The sequence below is a fragment of the Penicillium brevicompactum genome (assembly GCF_028827555.1).
Source record: "Penicillium brevicompactum strain IBT 35665 chromosome Unknown utg000003l_segment0_segment0, whole genome shotgun sequence".
NCBI classification, from domain to species: domain Eukaryota; kingdom Fungi; phylum Ascomycota; class Eurotiomycetes; order Eurotiales; family Aspergillaceae; genus Penicillium; species Penicillium brevicompactum.
In genome coordinates, this window is record NW_026623206.1 from 3542691 (window position 1) to 3560822 (window position 18132).

The following is an 18132-nucleotide window of genomic DNA, read 5'->3' on the forward strand; positions in this document are numbered from 1 at the left end:
TGTCTCTCTGTCGTTTTGAATTTGGTTATACCCAGCCGAGGCTGAGCCTCCTCATAGTTCACTAACCGCATTTGGTTGCAAGTTGCGCTTGGCCTGTCGCTAGCTTCAAAATTTTTATCCCGTGCCTACAAGCCTTCTGTCTGGTGGAACAAGCGGTCTGTCCTCGGTGCTTACTCGTTGGTCTGGGTCTTTCTCTTGGCAGGAAAAAAAAAAAAAAAAGCTTATCTATTGGCGTAAACCCGATATCCATAGATGGATGCACACTCCCGGAACCTATTTACTTGAGATCTACAGTGAGCTGGGCCACACTGGTACTGGCTTTTTCAAGGTCAGTGTATACAAGATGGTAATGCCGAAGTGTGTATCTATCCTGTCTTGATTTTTTCTCATCTCTTCTAAGGTTTTGTGAACCAAAAAATTCCAAGGTTGCCCAGGTGCTGGAGAGAATAACATACTCCGTACAGAACTCTGAGATGTTTTTACTCATTGAGAAGGGAGTTGGAACAGGCCGAACGTGTCGCAAAACGGGATCATGGATTTAAAATTCTCATTTTGTAGATTGGATTGCACAATATATTTTTGAAAATTGCCCAAATGGCTTCGTGCCGAGTAATCTTGAAACTTTTTTAAAGTTTTAGTTATTGAGTGATGCCGTGCACGACCCTGTAGATCACCTACTCTCTGCTTGCAATCGGGCCTGGTGTGTTGTCGCTCTCCGGCCCCTTCATTATTCCACCGGTCTTGGTTTGCCCGAATTTCCGCTGTGTGCTCCATAACTGGAAGAGGGGCTAACCGTAAGGGGCTATTGAGATGCACTAGCGCAAATTGGTGCCCTTTTTGGTATAGCTCCCGTTTGGGGCCATCTCACAAACACAACTCCACCATTTGCTTCGACAAGGCCGAAAAAAAGTATAAATAGAAACATAGTCAATGTAGATCAGTGCGACTGACCACGAACAGAGGCTTGTAGCCTTTGCAATGGGCAATCCAGAGCTCACAGATGGGGCTGAACTTCCAAGAATATCGCTTCTTCGATCTATTCGCAATATGGCCCCCAATCGAGTATCGTGTATCTGACCCGCTCGGGTTGGTATTTTCTATAAGCTCAAATCTCAGCTGGCATGGGTGATTTTCTACTCCAGCGGCTTCGCGCAAGGCTGAGTGACAGATTCAGCTGTAGCCTTGTATCAGCGCCGCTAAGTCAACATCGATCCGAAAGTGTGGGTAAGATGTACATACAGCCTTGCCCGAGTATAAATCTGAGCTTAGATTCCACGGGGCAGATTTTAGGCTTTCAGAGAGCTTCTAGGATTCAAATTTTTGAAAGGAAAATAGCAACATGGTCGCACAGCAAAATTATCAAAGCTATCAGCTGGCGGAGGTCGATGGTCCGCCTCCATTACCTTTGGATCTTCATGAGCATAAATTGAAGATTTCCATACAATGGGGCATCCTACTACTGACGTCTTGTATCGCGCCGTTGGTGCTTTATCCAAGTCTTCATTGGGGAGCAGGTTTATCCTTGAAAATTTGTGAGCACCTTTTTATCATCATTTTTGCCCGAGATTATGCTAACCTCACCAAATCAGCGCTCTCCGTGTCTAGTGCCATACTAGGGGCCTCAACCTTATATGCGCTAAGCATTCGAACATGGCGACTAGTTAAACTAGAATCAAACTGCCGACCCCTTACTTCAGAGAGCCGTTGGAGTGTACGTTGATACCTCTTACTGTCCTTCTCACCAAGCTACCCTCCCCTGCGACTGCGAGGGAGATGATACTTGAGCATCCGCTGACTTAGAAATTTGTTTATCCACCATACAGTTCGATTTTTTCCACTGGAACTATCTCCTGGGCTTTGTCCTGGTTACAATTATTCTGGTGATTGGCTTGATAGAAGACCCTCCAAGTGTACGGATGACATCCTTGCCGCCATCTATTTTGCTCGTACAAGTTGGTTTCACCTTGGTCATCGTCGGAGTTCTCGCCAAGCTTCACATACGGCAGCCATTCGCAGTCTCATCTACACCCAAGGATGTAATTTTTCGACCCGGTATACTCGTGATTATCGAGGACATTGTTGCTGTGGATGGCGGTAGAGGGAGGCAATATCGTTCAGCATTGATGGAGCGGTATACAGCCAGCTTGCGGTTTCGACGCCTGATCGAGTCCCTAAATTGGTTCTGGGGACTTGGCGGATTCGTGATGGGCATTCTTTTGATATCGATATTGTCTACGGTTCACGATCAAACTTTTGCTTTTGGACTTGGTGAGTCTCTGCGATGTCTCCGATTATGCCGACATTGTAACCCGAAGGGGTTTGAAGCTGACACACTACTTCTTTAACAGGGTGGACAATCCCATGGATTTGGGCAGGTGTTTGGGCGATCATCACTACCTATTGGGTAAAGGCTGCACTGAGAGAAGAAAAGCGCACCTGGGCTGAGGATCGGAAGGCGGATTCAGTGTAAATCGCCTGTTTCCCATCACATTCCAGTTTTTGCGTCTGCCAAGATAAACATGAGAAGGAAAACGACCCCCCAAGAATTCAACGGATATTATGTTTAAGCTTTGGCAAATGAGAATATTGAGCCAGATCGAATTATTCGTACTTTCAAAGTGATTCTGTGTAATTGTGAGTGGTTTGGTAATTTAAGTCTCACGGAATATAAACACATTCCGCCTGTAAGAGCGGTATGAGAAATCCTTAAACTTTTGTAGGGGTTGGTTGCTTCGCATGAGTGGTTGTGTAGAGCAAGAATTGGTTGATTGACCTCGTCGACCTTGTTGACCGTAGGACCGTTGGATTTACTCTACAGCAGGAATCCGGCATTCCGTTGGTTTTTGTTGCGAAAGTTTTCATAAGTTCCCGACAAACTCGATCAGTACTGTGACCACAATGAGAGTGTCATCAATTGCTCCAAGTGTCGGACTGCGATTGTTCGGATCTTAAATATCGTAGAGGGTAACGACAGACTGATCTAACAGGGAGAGCAAGGAATCACCAAGGGAGCTGCAGATTCAGACCGTCGATGTAGAGTCCGAAGGCGAGAAAGGAAGAAAGAAGAAAGAAGAAAAACGAGAGACCAGGGAGGGGGAGAGATCTACTCTGGGCGGTAATCTGGCCTTTGGACACCCGTAGACAGGTGCTCAGGACAGGTGAGCCTCTTTACATACTTTACGCCTCACAAGGCAGACCGCTCAAGACCTTAGAGCCTTTCCAAGGTTTAACCTTGGAAACATGTATTGCTTAGAGCGAGAAAGAATTTGAAACTTGCCACCAAAATATAGATTTTCATCCGACCCGTTTGTCATATTTCCTATCCTTTCCTATCCTAGTAAGTCATATATCTGAGATCCCCGGGTCAACAAAATCATCATATGTTCAATTCCACGATCGTTCGTGCATTCCAAGCGGAATGTAGAAACCAAAGCATCAAATCAACCACCACTAAAATCCACTAGAAGTATGAGAGAAGGAGATCTCGTGCTGATGGTCTTGTCTCAAAAGATTCGAGTCGATCGTCTTTTGACCATTTGGCAACAATGCATAGGTTGATGCCGAATTGGCATGGCGATCATCTGGCACATGGACCCACAACTCAGAGTCCCCGAGTCGATCAGCAGTTAGTCCAGCTCGGCCAGGGGCCTTGAATCCTGCCTCAAGCTGCTTTCGGTAGGAAATCTTTCGCAGACGCTCGAACTCAGCCGGAGTCAGGTGTAGCTATTAAGTTAATATCAACGTCAGGTTGCCTTTCTCGAAAATGTTATGTAAGATTCCAGTAAGGAAAAAATTGCTCACATATATTTCGACCCCAATGGCGTGCAACGCGAGAGCCAGCCATACGGACATGCCAAAGCTCAAGTCCAGCGCAGCTGCAGCATTACCTGCATTGCCAGCATTTATATTTGCTTTCACTGCAACATAGCTTGTAGAAGCATTGCAGGAAGGGTATACCGCTAGGAGAGCCTCGTTGGATTTGTAGAAGGAGGCCAATTTGTCGCATCTCTCGGCCTTGTAGAATTGACCCCATAGCGAGACGATCGAGGCGGCGGAGATCATGATAATTCGACATGTGATTATTGAGCCGGCCTAGTTATTGCATTGAGTCAGCTGCCAAGAAAGTTTGAAGAAGAGCAAGCATACATAAATCCAGGCTCTCAGCATCCAGGCTCGATGCTGCTCCAGCTGGAGCTTCTTGATGTTGTAGTATGCGATTGACAGAGACCCAAGGAATAGAATGGCCAGAAGTCCCACCACGGTTTGGGTCTCGATGCCACCTCCAAATGAAACCCTCGCAATCATCAATGCACCAGCCGTACCCACCAAGCTGAGAAGTAAGATGGCGTAGCCATTGATTCTGTGGAAGAGAATCACTTTGTATCTGATGATGGGGATAAATTGGAACACCGCAAGAAGACCGGCCGGTAGTATCGTGTATAGGTGGAGTTTGATTCCAACTTTCAGGTACGTCTTGGAGTTATATGACCAGCATTCCCCGGGTGCAGCTCCTTTCACACCTCCAGCGGGATGTTTTGCACAGAAAATCCCACCGTAGTTCAGGAACATCAGTCTGGCAAGAACGAAGCCCAGCAGACCACCTGCGAATATGAACCAGAGAACAAAGTTGTAGCCTTTGCTGAATCCGATTGGGTTGTACACGCGGCGGAGAGTTGCGACGAAGGCATTTGACGGGGGACGCGATGGAGCAACCATTGTGATGTTAAAAAAAAGTTAGTATTAAATGAGAGAACCTGTCGTTGGTTCGAAATATAGAACACGATTTTGGACAGAGGTGGAACTATTTATGAAGTTCTTGGGCCTGGAGAAATGGATTTCGGCTGTTCCAAGTGATCGGGGCGGATGTCTGTTACATCTCACTCGTTTGGCCGTTGTTATAAATATAGCAGAGGATTGACCAATACACAGCAAGATTCTGAAAATATCTTGGGTGGATGGTAAGGCTGATCCAAAAGCTCTTTCTGGGGTACCAATGCGCGCCTCGTTCGCAAAGAACTTTGTAGATCACAGTGCCTGCTCGAGTGCGCCATACAGTCAGTACTGGAGCCGCAGGCGGGAGCTAAACCGTTTTAGGAATCAAGATGCGCGAGGTCGCGGCTTGGCGGCTGAACCCCAACCTTGATCCGAGGAGGATCCAATGACACTGCCTCGTAGCGAAGTTGACTGGTGTAATGCGAAAACTTAGGGTGTAAGCCTTGCGATTGAAGATACTCCTATTCGATAGCATATTAGTCAACCACCATACAATCCATCTAGACCCTGTGGATGTGGATGTGATAGGACAATTAGGCAGATCTCACCTAGATGCTATTTCTGGCAAGCGGTAGAGCAGGGGCCTGAGAGTCGCGTCGTAACGATTAGTGTTCTCCTATTAGAATAGGTAAAGGAAACGCAACCTTGGAGGCTTTCTTTCTGATAAACTTCATGGAAAAGGGCATGGGCGGAAGTGAAAGAAAGAAACAGGGGAAACCCGCGGACACAGGAAGCATGATCACCAGACCAGCAGAGAATAAAAAATGTCTCCTGGGAGATGGAGAGGACGGAGAGAGAAACCTTGGGAGCAAAGCTGTCGAAATCCCAGGACCAAGGGGTCTGGGAATTTAGACATCCATGGGTTCCGACATGCGCTCTAGCTGTGTATATTCTACTCACGGAACAGGCACAGAATTTCTTTCACCAAGTTACGCTATCGGTTTCTCTGTTTATGTTTTAACTAGGCTATCTTGGACCTCAGAGCCAAACCACCATCGCTTCATCCTCAATTCTACCCCTTGCAACCCGGGTATGTCCTTCAGAGACTCCGCCGGAGTGTCTTCTTTGTGCAGATGGCCAAGAAAACGCGCTATATATGCTTTCATAAAAGGACGGGCAATGGTCTCATGGAAGAATTCCTTCTGCACGCTCTCAGTGCCGCCTTCGTGTGGGAAGATATGGGCCACCGCAAGATAACGGAGCGCCATACCCATCGGGAAGGCAGCAGACAAAGCTCCAAAGCCACCTGCTTGTGTTCCATGCGAAAGTGGTAAAGTGTAGATAATTCTGCGGGCGTGTAAAGTCGGGTTCCTTTCGTTGCAGTAATTGGAGCATCCAGGTGAAGAAAAGGGAATCGCAGTAGAGGAGCCGGGGAACAGACTTAGATCTGCTTGAAGACCGGCTATGTAAATTGTCGTATATATGAGAATAGAGCAGCTCCAGTATAGATGGCTCATGTGCAGCACAGCGAAGTCCCTGTCGACTTTCGGTATGGGCAGGGCATCTGCCGAATGATTGTAATCGTAGGTCCGCAATTCTTTCCTCATGGCGAATCTCCAGTCATCCAGACTCTTCTCGATGTGAATGCATTTGTTCAAAAACTTGTTCCAGTCTAGCAACATACGTTCCACGACAGGACTTGCTCGTAGACTGTCCAGTTCACCCAGTAGTCCCGGAACCTGGACCAAAATGTCACTGAGTTGGTCGAGTGGTGACTTCTGAGAATCCTTCCAGGGAGCTGTCATCCAACGTTCGTCACTGAAGGGCGATCTTTCTCGTCGACCCACACCTAGAATAAACTGGATACATCACAATCAGCAACAACGATTAGTCGATGTGATTGGCGCAGAGAACATACCGAAACAATGCGACCGCTGACCAGTAAGGACATTCCTGGCTTGCTCCACTTCTTTTCACAGCCCCTATTCATGAACAAAGCCATCTCACCATAGGTGTGTGCAAAGTAACCCTTGATTTGGGAGGCCGAATCTTTCCCGTCCCTGGAATGCGACTCAGCGCCATATAGAATCTGAAGATCGTAAGCTGTCGGTCTTTTCCCACATTATTCCTAGCACTGGAGTCAGCTTACCTCATAAAATCGAAACAGTCGGATAGCAGCCAGTAGGCCATCCCCAGTGGATCTTTGCGGGTCTTGCACCGCTGTGCGCATTTCATGAAGCGCCATGCGGTATGCCTCGAACCCTTTGAGCTTCAATTGACTGTCATCATCTCTGGTCGCCATCATTGAGAGACCATGGGCAAGTGTAATAAAGCGAAGGGTTTTCTCGGACCGACATAATTCGTCATGGTATCTCAGCCATCCCGCAGAAGATATCTGTGAGGCATGCTGGGAGAATAGACGGCCATTTGGTAGAAATGCTGCCAGATACAGACCGACATATCTATCTTCCCTGGCAGTCACTGCAAGAGAGTCATGGAGCGTAATGACTGGAGTGCCATCTCTACTCCCTGGTAGCGCACTAGAGGCCTTACCATATCTGCGATTTTCACCACCCGTTGAATTGATCCAAACCGATCGGTTCCACGTGTACCCCTCGCAGACCAGACCAGACTCCACGCATTGACCGCAGAAAGGGGCCTTCTTGTCGCACTGTGTCCCAGTCGGGAGTATTAGTACCAAATAACACCAGCTGTGGGGTTTGACGTACGCTTTTTTCCTTCTTCGGCATGTCACGCATCCGCCGTATCTGGCAGGAACACCGACCATGTTGATTACGACAGATGGCCCAACACCAAGTATGGGAATAATGGGAAGTTTTCACGCTTGCGCAGAAAACAACTTCTTTTGGACGTAACAGTGGACTGGGGCCAGTCTCAATCTCACCCCTTGACCCCGCAGTGGGGGTGTGGAGTTTTCTGCGCTTCGGGGGTGGTTTCAGCTTCAGCTCCGGGAAAATGCCACCCTATTGGCCCAAGAACTCGGGGGTACATTACGAACCAGGTCACGTCGATCAGTGCCAAATGCTTCTAGGGCGACGGCGAAGCTTAGCGAAGATTGTCGAGATGTATTGCCTAGTTGGGTAACTCCGATGCTGCCCCCGCGCCCTATGGGATGAGCTGCATTAGACTGCGACTGAAGCCGCGCCAAGACGGGATTGTTTGGAGAAACAGGCCAACGAGCATGTGTGATATGCTTGATTCTCTGGTATTGAGGCTTCATTCTGGGCCAAGAGGAAGTGAAGAAGGCACCACGAAGTTAAACCAGTAGCTTTGTGTCGGTGCCGGTGTTTGCCTAGTTTATCAGGCCCCCGCGGGCCCCGGGTGGATGAGAGAGCTTCCCTCTCCTCCCTTTTTTTCTCTCCTCGTCTCAGATGATACATACATTACCATATCACACTTCTCTCGCGCCTCACTCGACGTTTTATTTCAGGTCTGCGGGCGCACATGGGAAAAGGAAAGTCATCAAACATGAGAGGTTTTCAAGAAAATCCAGATTAGAACCTTTATTCCGAGATCCGAGGTGATGAAAACTAGCGTGAAGGTAGTTGGGCTATGAGTAGGTGCGGTCAAAATCTGATAATTTGTGCCGTTAATGATTCGGTACTGAGTAAGTCAATCTACATTGAGGCCAGCCAATCAAAACTTCCAAAGTCGCGGCCTGGAAGACGCGAGGAAGACGGAGATTAAGAGAATATTGAAAATCATAATCACAGGACTCCAACTGGAATAAAATAGCTCTTGACGCGTATGATTCAGCTGTGAACATGTTGCACGAACTCCACTGTGATCAAAGGCACGTGGAGTGATGGACGATTTCGCCTCCATGCCCTTATCGGTTGATTGTATTATGTGCTGGAAAGGCCAACGATGGCCCATATAAAGTCTACCTGAACTAAATTGATAATATGGGGACTTGTTTACGAGCATACAAATTAGTTATATAAACTTGACATTTGGATAAGTCTCATATAGTCTTTGGTTGGCCGGCTCGTGGAGGCTTCAAAGGGCGATTCCGCAAGTTGAAGCAAAGCTATATAAGCCAGGAATCTTCTGAATACATTTCAATGCTCATATTGACATCCGGATTCACGAAGGGCCAAGTAGACTGCTTAGTTCGCGTAGCACTTGACAGAGCCCATGCTCGGAGGGGAGGTTGAGTCCTGACCAGGGGCCTGGATATCACCAGTACTACCGCCATTGCAGGAATAAGAACTGAAAATTACACAGCATATGTCAGCCAGTGCAGTGGCCCATGGAGTGGGGAGTACGTACGTCCAGAAGCGGCATCGATAGCCGTCAGGGATGTGAACAGAGCGGACATCTCCTTGAATGACGCCGTTGGCCTTGTCCTTTAGGCTGTCTGTAGACGGAAGATTCATTAGCTTCCGCGAATGTCTTAAAAGGTTTGTTGCATTGGATTTAAGCAAGTTGAAGCTCGGTCCGCCAAGCGTCGAGGCAGGAGTAGACAAAGGATGGAATTGCTCAAGGTGGGATAATGTGGTCACTCACAGCAATCATGTTGAATTCCAATGCTGGGAGTAATGCAGGTTCCTTCAAGATAGGCGCCATTGCAAATCTTGATGACAATGCTCTCCGCGGTGACGCCGCTGATGGCAGCTGCAAAGGCAAGGCAGGCAGCAGCAGTGAGACGCATGGTGAATAGATAACTTGGGTAATGATTTGGAGAGTTGGAGATCTAAGAGAAATGGAATGTCTTTGAAAGATGAATATTCCATATTTCTCGAGATTCATCTTGCTCTTTATACCCTTTCTTGGTCGGCATTGGGGCGGGTGTGCGGCCAGGTATGGGGGCCACGGGGGCCGAATAGCACCTAGGGATCACTACCATAATAGGTAAGTCAGATGCAGTTCAGCTGGTCCCTTAGGTGCATAAGTGGACAACACTATTACTTCATTGGAATGTGCGCAAGGCTGTGTTATTTACTCTGTCGGGAAGTGTCGCTTTTCTGTCAATTGAAAACTTCGTGTCTGATTGTTCAATCCAACACCACGTCATTCGGGTGATGGACGGAGACCATGGAGCAAGATTTAGAGTAAAATGCAAGCGACTGAAATGTACCCTACACCTAGTTAAACTATTTCAATTTCGCATTGGAATAGACTCATAAAAGGTAGCCACATACATTGGAGTCGCCGGGGGTGCCATAATAAAGGCAAACATGGGCCACATAGGATTAGGCCCCCAGACACCCGCCGCAACCCGCGTCCTAGTGTAATACGCCCTGCTGCATGAGCTCTAGAAAGATCTCCAGTACATACTTTCACATGCACGGAGTTCGTTTCACTGTGACACTATGCGGCAGTTGATTTAAATTGTTCTAACCTTAATTTGATCTAGAGCCCGAGAGTAGGATTGTATGATGATGCCAGATGGTTATTATAGAAGGCTTGAGGGAGGGGAGAGAGTGGTATGTAGACCTTCGGGGGGCCTGCCCAATCCGGCGGTGACAAGGGCCGCTAAAGGATTTCTTGAGATGCTGAAGTCACATTGTGCAAATGTGACTTGGTCCTGATCACATTGGCGATGATCTTTTACTATATCGTCGACGCCATAAATGATCGTTTGTGTGGAAACAGAGCTGACTTTCCACCCGTCACTGACGTCTCCACCACCAGTTGATGGAAAATTTGGAGCATAGCCTGACTCCGTCGGCCAATAGCGAGATTGACGCCTGCTCTTCTTCTACTCGTGCAACATACTGTGACATGGCCAGCCTCCGACTTTGCACCCAATCAAGATACCTTTACTTACTAGACGATAATCGAGTTCAAGTTGTCTCAAGCTAGTGCGGGCGTATTTGTAGTGATTGCCATCCAATAGCGAGCACGGAGATCATACCCGCATGTGCGAGTGGCCAGTACAGCAAGCTTGACGAGAGCGCGGGTCTCCTGGGCAATGGCCTCGACATCAAGTGTTTGGTGTTTGCCTGGTTTGGCAGGCTCCCCGCAGTGTAGATAGTGAGAGCTTTTCTCTCTCTTCTTCTTCTTCCCCTCGTCTCTCACAATTCTACAAGATCGTACATGCCTACGGTGCTCTCTTCATCGATATTAAGTTCCTGTTATTCCCGTTCCCATCAGGGTACAGGGTGTGCCAACTGAGCTTTTGGCAGCATTGAATGCGGTACTTGACCACACATGTGAAGTTTTGATCATGGAAAGGTTACAAAAGTTCACCCTTGTAAATCTGAATCCCTGGACTACACATCTACTGATTGAAGCACGTTAAGTCATAAGGTTTACAGGAGATTTAGATTGAGAATTCTGGGATATATCTCAGCCGCTTTACCGTCACATGTTGCACCAATGTTTATTAGCAAAATTCAACAACCATTCGCTTTCCTCCTAAGCAACATGTTTACCGAATGAGGTTCTCCACTGCATCCCTGAGACCACTGAACACCACCTCCAATAGTTCAGTCGTGATCTCATCTCGCACTACAACTCTCATGACATCAATATTTTGCCCCTGGGCTCCCCAGCCACCCAGTGTGTAGCCTATTAGAATGCTCAACTTTGATTTGACGACAGGCGGGATGGGAGAGCTTACTTGGAATGGATAGTTTCAAGCCATGCATGGCATCACTCACAGCCGGCAGGCGCACCTGCGGGTAGAGCTCGCGAAACCGATTAGAAAAGGTAAAAACCACGATTGGGATTGCGAGAGCATCAGTGCATCCCTTGTCGTGACATAAAGGAGATCTGTCCTTTGGTCCCAGTGATGCGATTAGTAGGCTGTGATCGCTGAGGCACGCGAAGTATCCGGTGTCATGAAGCCGGGTACTCAGCCACTGGGCTCTTTCTCTCGTTCTTTGAGCCGCCTCTCGATATCCTCTCATTCCCAGGCTATGGAAGTTATAGTATTGACCGGCCACAGGGCCGCCGGAACGTGAGAAGCTGAGAGAGAAGTTGGTGTGCGAGCCGCGTAGATAGGAAGATTCCAACAGAAGATCTTGGGGGATTCTCTCCTTCTCACGCCAGATCATCCAACCCACGGCCATTGGAGCTTGGCCATATTTGTGTCCGGAGCTGTTGATAGATTGCACACGTGGAAGACGGAAATCCCTTGGAGGACGATTTCAGTATCAGCAGACCTTGGAAACCCTGGTGACTTTGGATTGGACAATATATCTCTTACCAGATGAAGGAGTTGTTGTTCGATGAGAACGGTGCAACAAACCCACCGCTCGCAGCATCCACGTGAATCGGGATGCTATTTCCAGTTTGCCGCTCATAGTCGTCCAACATGTCTGAGACAGATTGAATGGGATCGTAGTGGCCAGTATAAGTTGTACCTAATGTCAAAAATACACCAACTAAACCATTTCACTGTCATTCCAACGATCGATGACGGAAGTTAAGACAAAGGACAAGTCATACCTGTATTGTCGTCTAATTTCTGCCGAACGGCCTTGGCATCAACTGTGAAGCCGGTGCCCTCGCTGACCGGTACTATCCGCGCCTCCACATCAAAGTAATCTGCGAATTTGTTGACACAAATATGTGCGTTTGCACCAATGATCACATTTGGCCGAGGATTGGGGTTGTTTGGGCTTTTCATCTGCCATTGGCGCTTCATCGTCAGACCTCCAAGTAAAACAGCCTCTGATGAACCCGTTGTTGCGATCCCGAAATATCCCGTTTGGGGTGCATTCCAGAGGCTTGCAAGGATAGAAACGCATTTCTGCTGAAAGCTATAGAAGGTTGTCAATTACAGTTTGGATCGCTGGCCTGGTGATCCCGACGCAGTGAATAGGACTCACCGTGCGATGGATGGATACTCCTCAACACAAGCCTGGTTCCGGATATTGGCTTTACTGACGAGCTCTGTAGTAGCATCATCGAATTTGGTTGTTGTAAATCTGCAGACTATGTTAAAATCAATATAGGAACTTGGTTTCAATCATAATACCTTCCCAAATCCCGCAAAGGAGTGGTGTCGGCTTCCATCTCTTTCTCAATCATTGCGCTGACGGTGTCCGTCAATGCACCTTCAAGTGGGATTTTGAAAAGCTGAGAAGAGGGGGCTAGAGATTCGTTGGATGGCATTTTGCTTGAGTGCGCTGCTATGGTTGATGTGAAATCAATCCTTGCCAAGCTGAAGATTTGCAGGATATTTATATCCTCAGAGCTACACACATCATCCCTCTTCCCGATGAGCAATCGATTCAAATCCATACATGCAAATTTCTACCGAAATCGGCAAATGCGTATTCGTTGCAAGTCGTACCTCCTTGCCACCAGTCCATCAATGTACATTGGGCCAGGCTTCCTCAATTGCCGTTTCTAGCTGTACACATGATAGTGTGTAACATGATGCACACAAACCGATTGTGCAATTGTCATTGACTCCCGCTAATGGCCACGTAACACCACCAGGGCAAGATATTCCGGCGGCAAAATCATTTGTCAAATAGGGTTATTGATGCCACGATTATTGCGCCTAGGGGTTTCCAACTTTGAACTCATCCATGAGAAGGTAGTGTTATGCACACCTTAATATGCTTGTGTTGAAGAAAGCTATTTTTTTTTCAAGTTTAGTGCCACTTCAAATTCAGTCAACTTCGGCTCCCACCTTACATAAACATTCCAAGCTTTGGAAAAGTTGTATCGTTGGATCGATTGCCGACAGAACCCTGATTGATCTCATGATTTCCGATTTCTCCGAGATCGACCAATGGGACCTCGGGAAGGATGAGCCTCCAAGGGTTAAATAACATGTGTTATGGTGAGCAGAGCCTGACATGTTCATCTCCTAGCTGAATTACATAGACCAAACAAAAAGAGAAAAACAACGCTGGCGAAGTTTCCGGCGCATTCACCTGTCTCGGATTGACATTGAAATACGATTGATTGTTATCTTGGAGCTCTGAAGCCCGGGAAATGATTCGGAATTCTCCAGTGATTTGGGCTACATCGGCACATACACCTTCCTCACCGTAGAGAAAAGCATTTGTCAGATTGAAATCGATCGATCAAATGTCCTCGATTCAGCATGAATTTATGAATTTTGCAAGAGAGAAAGATGAGAGTTTGGGAAGTGGAGACATCGCCATCGAGGGGGAGGGGGACGAGGTTCGTGAGCTCGGGAGCAAGCCATTGGACAGGCACTAGCACCTGAATGCTGTGTAACATGTAGATCATAGTTCGGCTCTTACTGGCGGGAAGATTTTTACTCCGATCTACAATTTGCATATGGGCACCCCAGCGTAAAGGACGGTGACACGAGTTGAATAAGAAAAGTACATCGTTACGTACATACAGCCCAACCCCAGTGACATTCAAGAGGATTTACTCAAGTTGACATACCACATCCATGGATGCGCAAGGGGTGTGAATCAAAGTGGAAGATGATCATCGTTAATCTTGGAATACAATGCAGAGGATGGTGTCACTCGGCCATAACCAGGAGCGACAAGCCCTGGAGAGATCGTTGGAAAACTTCGCCTGGCCAGTGATACGTGCGAATGTTTCTTGGAAGGGATATATATAGCACAGTGCCTTTCTCGAAACCACAACTCAAGACGAACACCATTCTCCGCTAGGAAGTTAATTACCTTGTCCTTATTCAGTCAAAACCTCCAACATGACCAAAGACGCTCATCCACGTATGAATTATGATACAAATGCATCTGTTGTCTCGGAGTGGAACACGGTTGTGCTCAAAGGAATCTCACCCGACCACGATGCACAGAAAGCTGTTGTTCTTGCGGCTTGGGCTGTGTTGCTGCGGGACTATCGAGCACCGCATACTCCCACATTTGCCCATATCACGGAGCGGGAAAGGCACCAATTGACAGGAGATCCGAGACCCTGTCTTGATGATCTTCGTTGTCAACGGGTATCCATCATATTCGGAACCGACGCCACCACTGAGCAATTGAAGGAAACAACTTTACAAACCATTCAAGGCAATGCCTGGACACACTTGGACACGTGCAAAGACATCACAGCTGCTGTGATCTTTCCCAAAAGGCAGACAGAGATCTCTTCCCAGCTTCTCGCGCTTTTGGAGGTATGAGATTGTATTCACGAATGTACCCAAAACAAACATCGCTAATATGGTATGCTTAGGTCGAATTGCTTTTGGTAGCATCGGAAAACAATGAATATTCGATATTCAACGACAGGGCGAAGAAACCCGAGTTCCAATTGAATGGTTTATTGCAAAGTTTCAGCGAAATATACAATACCTTCTTGGAGGAGCCGACACTCAGTATGCTTGAGATCAGCGCAGTCACTTCCTTTGATGTTGGAAAATTCCAAGAGATCAATGGTGACAGAAAGACATTAGCCAATGGAAGCCCTAAATGCCTCCATGTCCTCATCAACGAAAATTACCATCAAAGAGGCGAGAGCATCGCACTAGCTTCGACCTCAGAAGAAGTTACCTATGCACAGCTCGGCAAGGGATCAGCAGCCACAGCTCGCCACTTGAAGAAAATGGGAATCAATGCTGGGGAGACAGTGGGACTATGCATGGACAGGTCGATCTTTACCATCGTCACGATAGTTGGAATCCTGCGTGCTGGGGCAGCGTACGCACCAATAGACCCAACCTCTCCTATCGGAAGGATTTCTCAGGTCGTGGAAAGAGCCGATATCAAGTTCATGGTGACAGAAGACCAGTTATGCGGAAAATTTCAAGATCTTGAGGCGACGTTGGTGACCAGCAGCCAACTCAAAAATGCCGAGACTCCGGAAAATTGGCGCGAGGAAGCTAACATCGACGCCGCCAAGCCAGTTTACTTCATGTTTACTTCGGGCAGTACCGGAATTCCCAAGGGTGTTATTCATGGTCACGGAGCAGTGTCCATCAGTCTTATTGAATGCATCAAACATCTCGGCATCGATACTTCGACAAGATATATGCAGTCAGCAAGCTTGGCATTTGACGCCAGCATACTGGAAGTGTTCGCTCCACTCGTTGCTGGCGGATGTCTCTGTATGATATCCAAAGAAGAGCGAGATAACGATCTTGAATCAGTGATGGAAAAGTTGAAAGTGTCGCACGCATGGCTCACACCATCGATGGTAGCGCAAATCGAACCTGACAATTTACCCAGTCTGCGCAGCCTGAGTGTTGGGGGCGAGCCTCCATCCGCGGAGCTTATATCGATCTGGGGAGAGAGAGTCGAGCTAAATAACCTATACGGCACCACGGAAGCGGGGGTATGGGATACAGCAAAGAGAGGCATAAAGGCCGGAGACATCCCAAAGAACATTGGTCGAGGCATTGGAAACACCGCATGTTGGATCACAGATCCATCCGACGTGCAGAGATTGATGCCATTTGGCGCCGAGGGCGAGCTGCTAATTCAGAGTCCGTACCTCGCGATCGGATATCTCAAAGATTTGGAACGCGAACAACAAGCATTGTTGCACCCGTCGAGATTGAGATGGGCTCCATTCATGCCTCCCGTGGAAGGATCTCGGGTGTACTGCACAGGAGACCTGGCGAAGTTCGATGAAAATGGCGATGTGATCTTCTTGGGTCGTCAAACCGGATACGTCAAAATCAGAGGATTGCGAGTGGACCTAGGAGAGGTTGAAACTGCAATCAACTCATGTCTCAAGTCGGGTCGCTCCGCGGTCATTTTATCTGAGCACGAGGGCCAGGATACTGAGATTGTCGCGTTCGTCGAAACAGCCGATTACGCAGATGATCAACTGGCGGGACAAATGGACGATAAATTGTCGCTTTTCTTGCCGAAGTACATGGTTCCGGCGGCATTTGTGCCTACTGATTCGATGCCACTCACACTGTCGAAGAAAATCAACCGTCAAGAGCTCCGCGGCATATTGTCAAAAATGAGCAAGAATGATCTTCAAGCTTACCGCAAAGGAGGGTCTTCGATACTTGATTGTTCTGAAATCCCCGAAGGCAGAAAACTGGCGATAGAAATCAGCAAGCTCATTGCAGACATGTTTGAGAACACCGACAGTGAATTTGCATCGTCTCTGCGAGGGAAAAACTTTCCACTTTCCAAAATTGGTCTCACGTCCATGCAACTGGTGTCAATTGTGAATTTGATTCGGAAACGATACAACAAGAAAATCAGCATCGAGGATCTGCAGCAAAACGATCTCAATGTTTACAACATCGAAGATTTCCTGGCCGGAAGAAAAGGGATCCAGAGACAGATCAGCTATGCCCGAGACCTGATAGATGACCTTGCAAAGCTGAAACCAAAACTCGAGTTTGTCAAGCACCGTGAGGCCACTGTCTTTTTGACGTCAGTTACCGGGTTCCTCGGCAGTCAGATTCTGAGAACACTTTTAGAAAATCCAAACATCAAGTGTGTGATTGGACTTGTTCGTGCCCGGGATGAAAAGCACGCGCAAGAAAAGGTGCAGAATCATGGCAGACTAGGTCGCTGGTGGAATCCTGCATTCCTGGATCGGATCGAACTTTGGACAGGTGATTTAAGCAAGCCGAAGCTGGGCTTGGAAGACGCCAAATGGGACCGATTGTTCTCCACAGACCCAACGCAGAGTGTGGATGGGATCATTCACAACGGAGCACGAGTCAACTGGATGGAGACATACGAAGACCTCAAGCTTGTGAATATCCACAGCACAGTCGACATTCTCTCCGGGATTTCGAAGATGGATTCCCCGTGTCCTTTGATTTATGTCTCTGGTGGATACATGCCGATGAAACCAGAAAGCGACTATCAAATTGCCAAACGACTCTCTGAGGCATCGGGATACGATCAAACAAAATTCATGTCTCAACTCCTGTTGACCGAGTACAACAGGCACTTGGATCGATCGGAGTCCACGGGCGAGAGGGCGCGCACGGTTATTCCGGGATTCATTGTGGGAACCCAAAAGGAGGGCATTGCCCACACCGAAGACTTCTTCTGGCGATTCGCATTCAGCATAGCTCGGCTGAGGTCTGTTAGCGACAACCTGCAGTACCTGACTGTGGCAGGTGTGGATCAAGTGTCCAATCTCATCACGGATGCTTTCCTGGAACCGGAGAAATACACATCGGAAACAATGTGTTGTGTGGATGGCGTGAGGGTTGCAACACTCTGTGAGGTTCTGAGCAAACATATGGACATATCGATCAACAAGATGGACCACCAAGAGTGGATGGAGCTGTTGAGGAAAGATGTTGAAGAGGCAGACTTCGATCATCCATTCATGCCCGTGCTCAGTTGGTTCAAAGAGAACATCTGGCAATTTGAATGTGACCAAAACAGTATACCAGAGAACCGATATTTCCCCGCGGAAGAGACGATTTCTGCGTTGGGCCGCAGTGTGAAGTATATGATGAATATTGGGTACCTGTCGAAAGAGTTTAACCAGAATGAGGTGAATAGCTCTACCATATTCAGCCGATCTAGTTCATGATTGGTAGTGTGGATACAT

At 47.7% G+C, this 18132-nt stretch overlaps 5 protein-coding genes across 5 annotated transcripts; 1 reads left to right on the forward strand and 4 right to left on the reverse strand.

Moving 5' to 3' along the window:
- Positions 1 to 3450: 3450 nt before the first annotated feature.
- On the reverse strand, positions 3451 to 4716 carry N7506_005216 (uncharacterized protein; the record flags this gene model as incomplete). The annotated part of the gene is made up of 3 exons (XM_056954510.1): positions 3451 to 3723; positions 3802 to 4092; positions 4147 to 4716. 3 exons carry the CDS (start codon positions 4714 to 4716, stop codon positions 3451 to 3453), a joined length of 1134 nt encoding a protein of 377 aa, XP_056813399.1.
- A 1007-nt stretch (positions 4717 to 5723) lies between these two features.
- On the reverse strand, positions 5724 to 7472 carry N7506_005217 (uncharacterized protein; the record flags this gene model as incomplete). Its single annotated transcript, XM_056954511.1, has 4 exons — positions 5724 to 6572; positions 6632 to 6802; positions 6863 to 7384; positions 7443 to 7472. 4 exons carry the CDS (start codon positions 7470 to 7472, stop codon positions 5724 to 5726), a joined length of 1572 nt encoding a protein of 523 aa, XP_056813400.1.
- A 1371-nt stretch (positions 7473 to 8843) lies between these two features.
- N7506_005218 (uncharacterized protein) lies at positions 8844 to 9388 on the reverse strand (the record flags this gene model as incomplete). Its single annotated transcript, XM_056954512.1, has 2 exons — positions 8844 to 9094; positions 9244 to 9388. 2 exons carry the CDS (start codon positions 9386 to 9388, stop codon positions 8844 to 8846), a joined length of 396 nt encoding a protein of 131 aa, XP_056813401.1.
- Positions 9389 to 11116: 1728 nt separating this feature from the next.
- Positions 11117 to 12801, reverse strand: N7506_005219 (uncharacterized protein; the record flags this gene model as incomplete). Its single annotated transcript, XM_056954513.1, has 6 exons — positions 11117 to 11250; positions 11303 to 11817; positions 11891 to 12068; positions 12133 to 12446; positions 12516 to 12614; positions 12665 to 12801. Coding segments are annotated over 6 exons (1377 nt in total), but the record flags the coding sequence as incomplete, so codon positions are not given.
- Positions 12802 to 14338: 1537 nt separating this feature from the next.
- On the forward strand, positions 14339 to 18114 carry N7506_005220 (uncharacterized protein; the record flags this gene model as incomplete). Its single annotated transcript, XM_056954514.1, has 2 exons — positions 14339 to 14767; positions 14827 to 18114. 2 exons carry the CDS (start codon positions 14339 to 14341, stop codon positions 18112 to 18114), a joined length of 3717 nt encoding a protein of 1238 aa, XP_056813403.1.
- Positions 18115 to 18132: the final 18 nt, after the last annotated feature.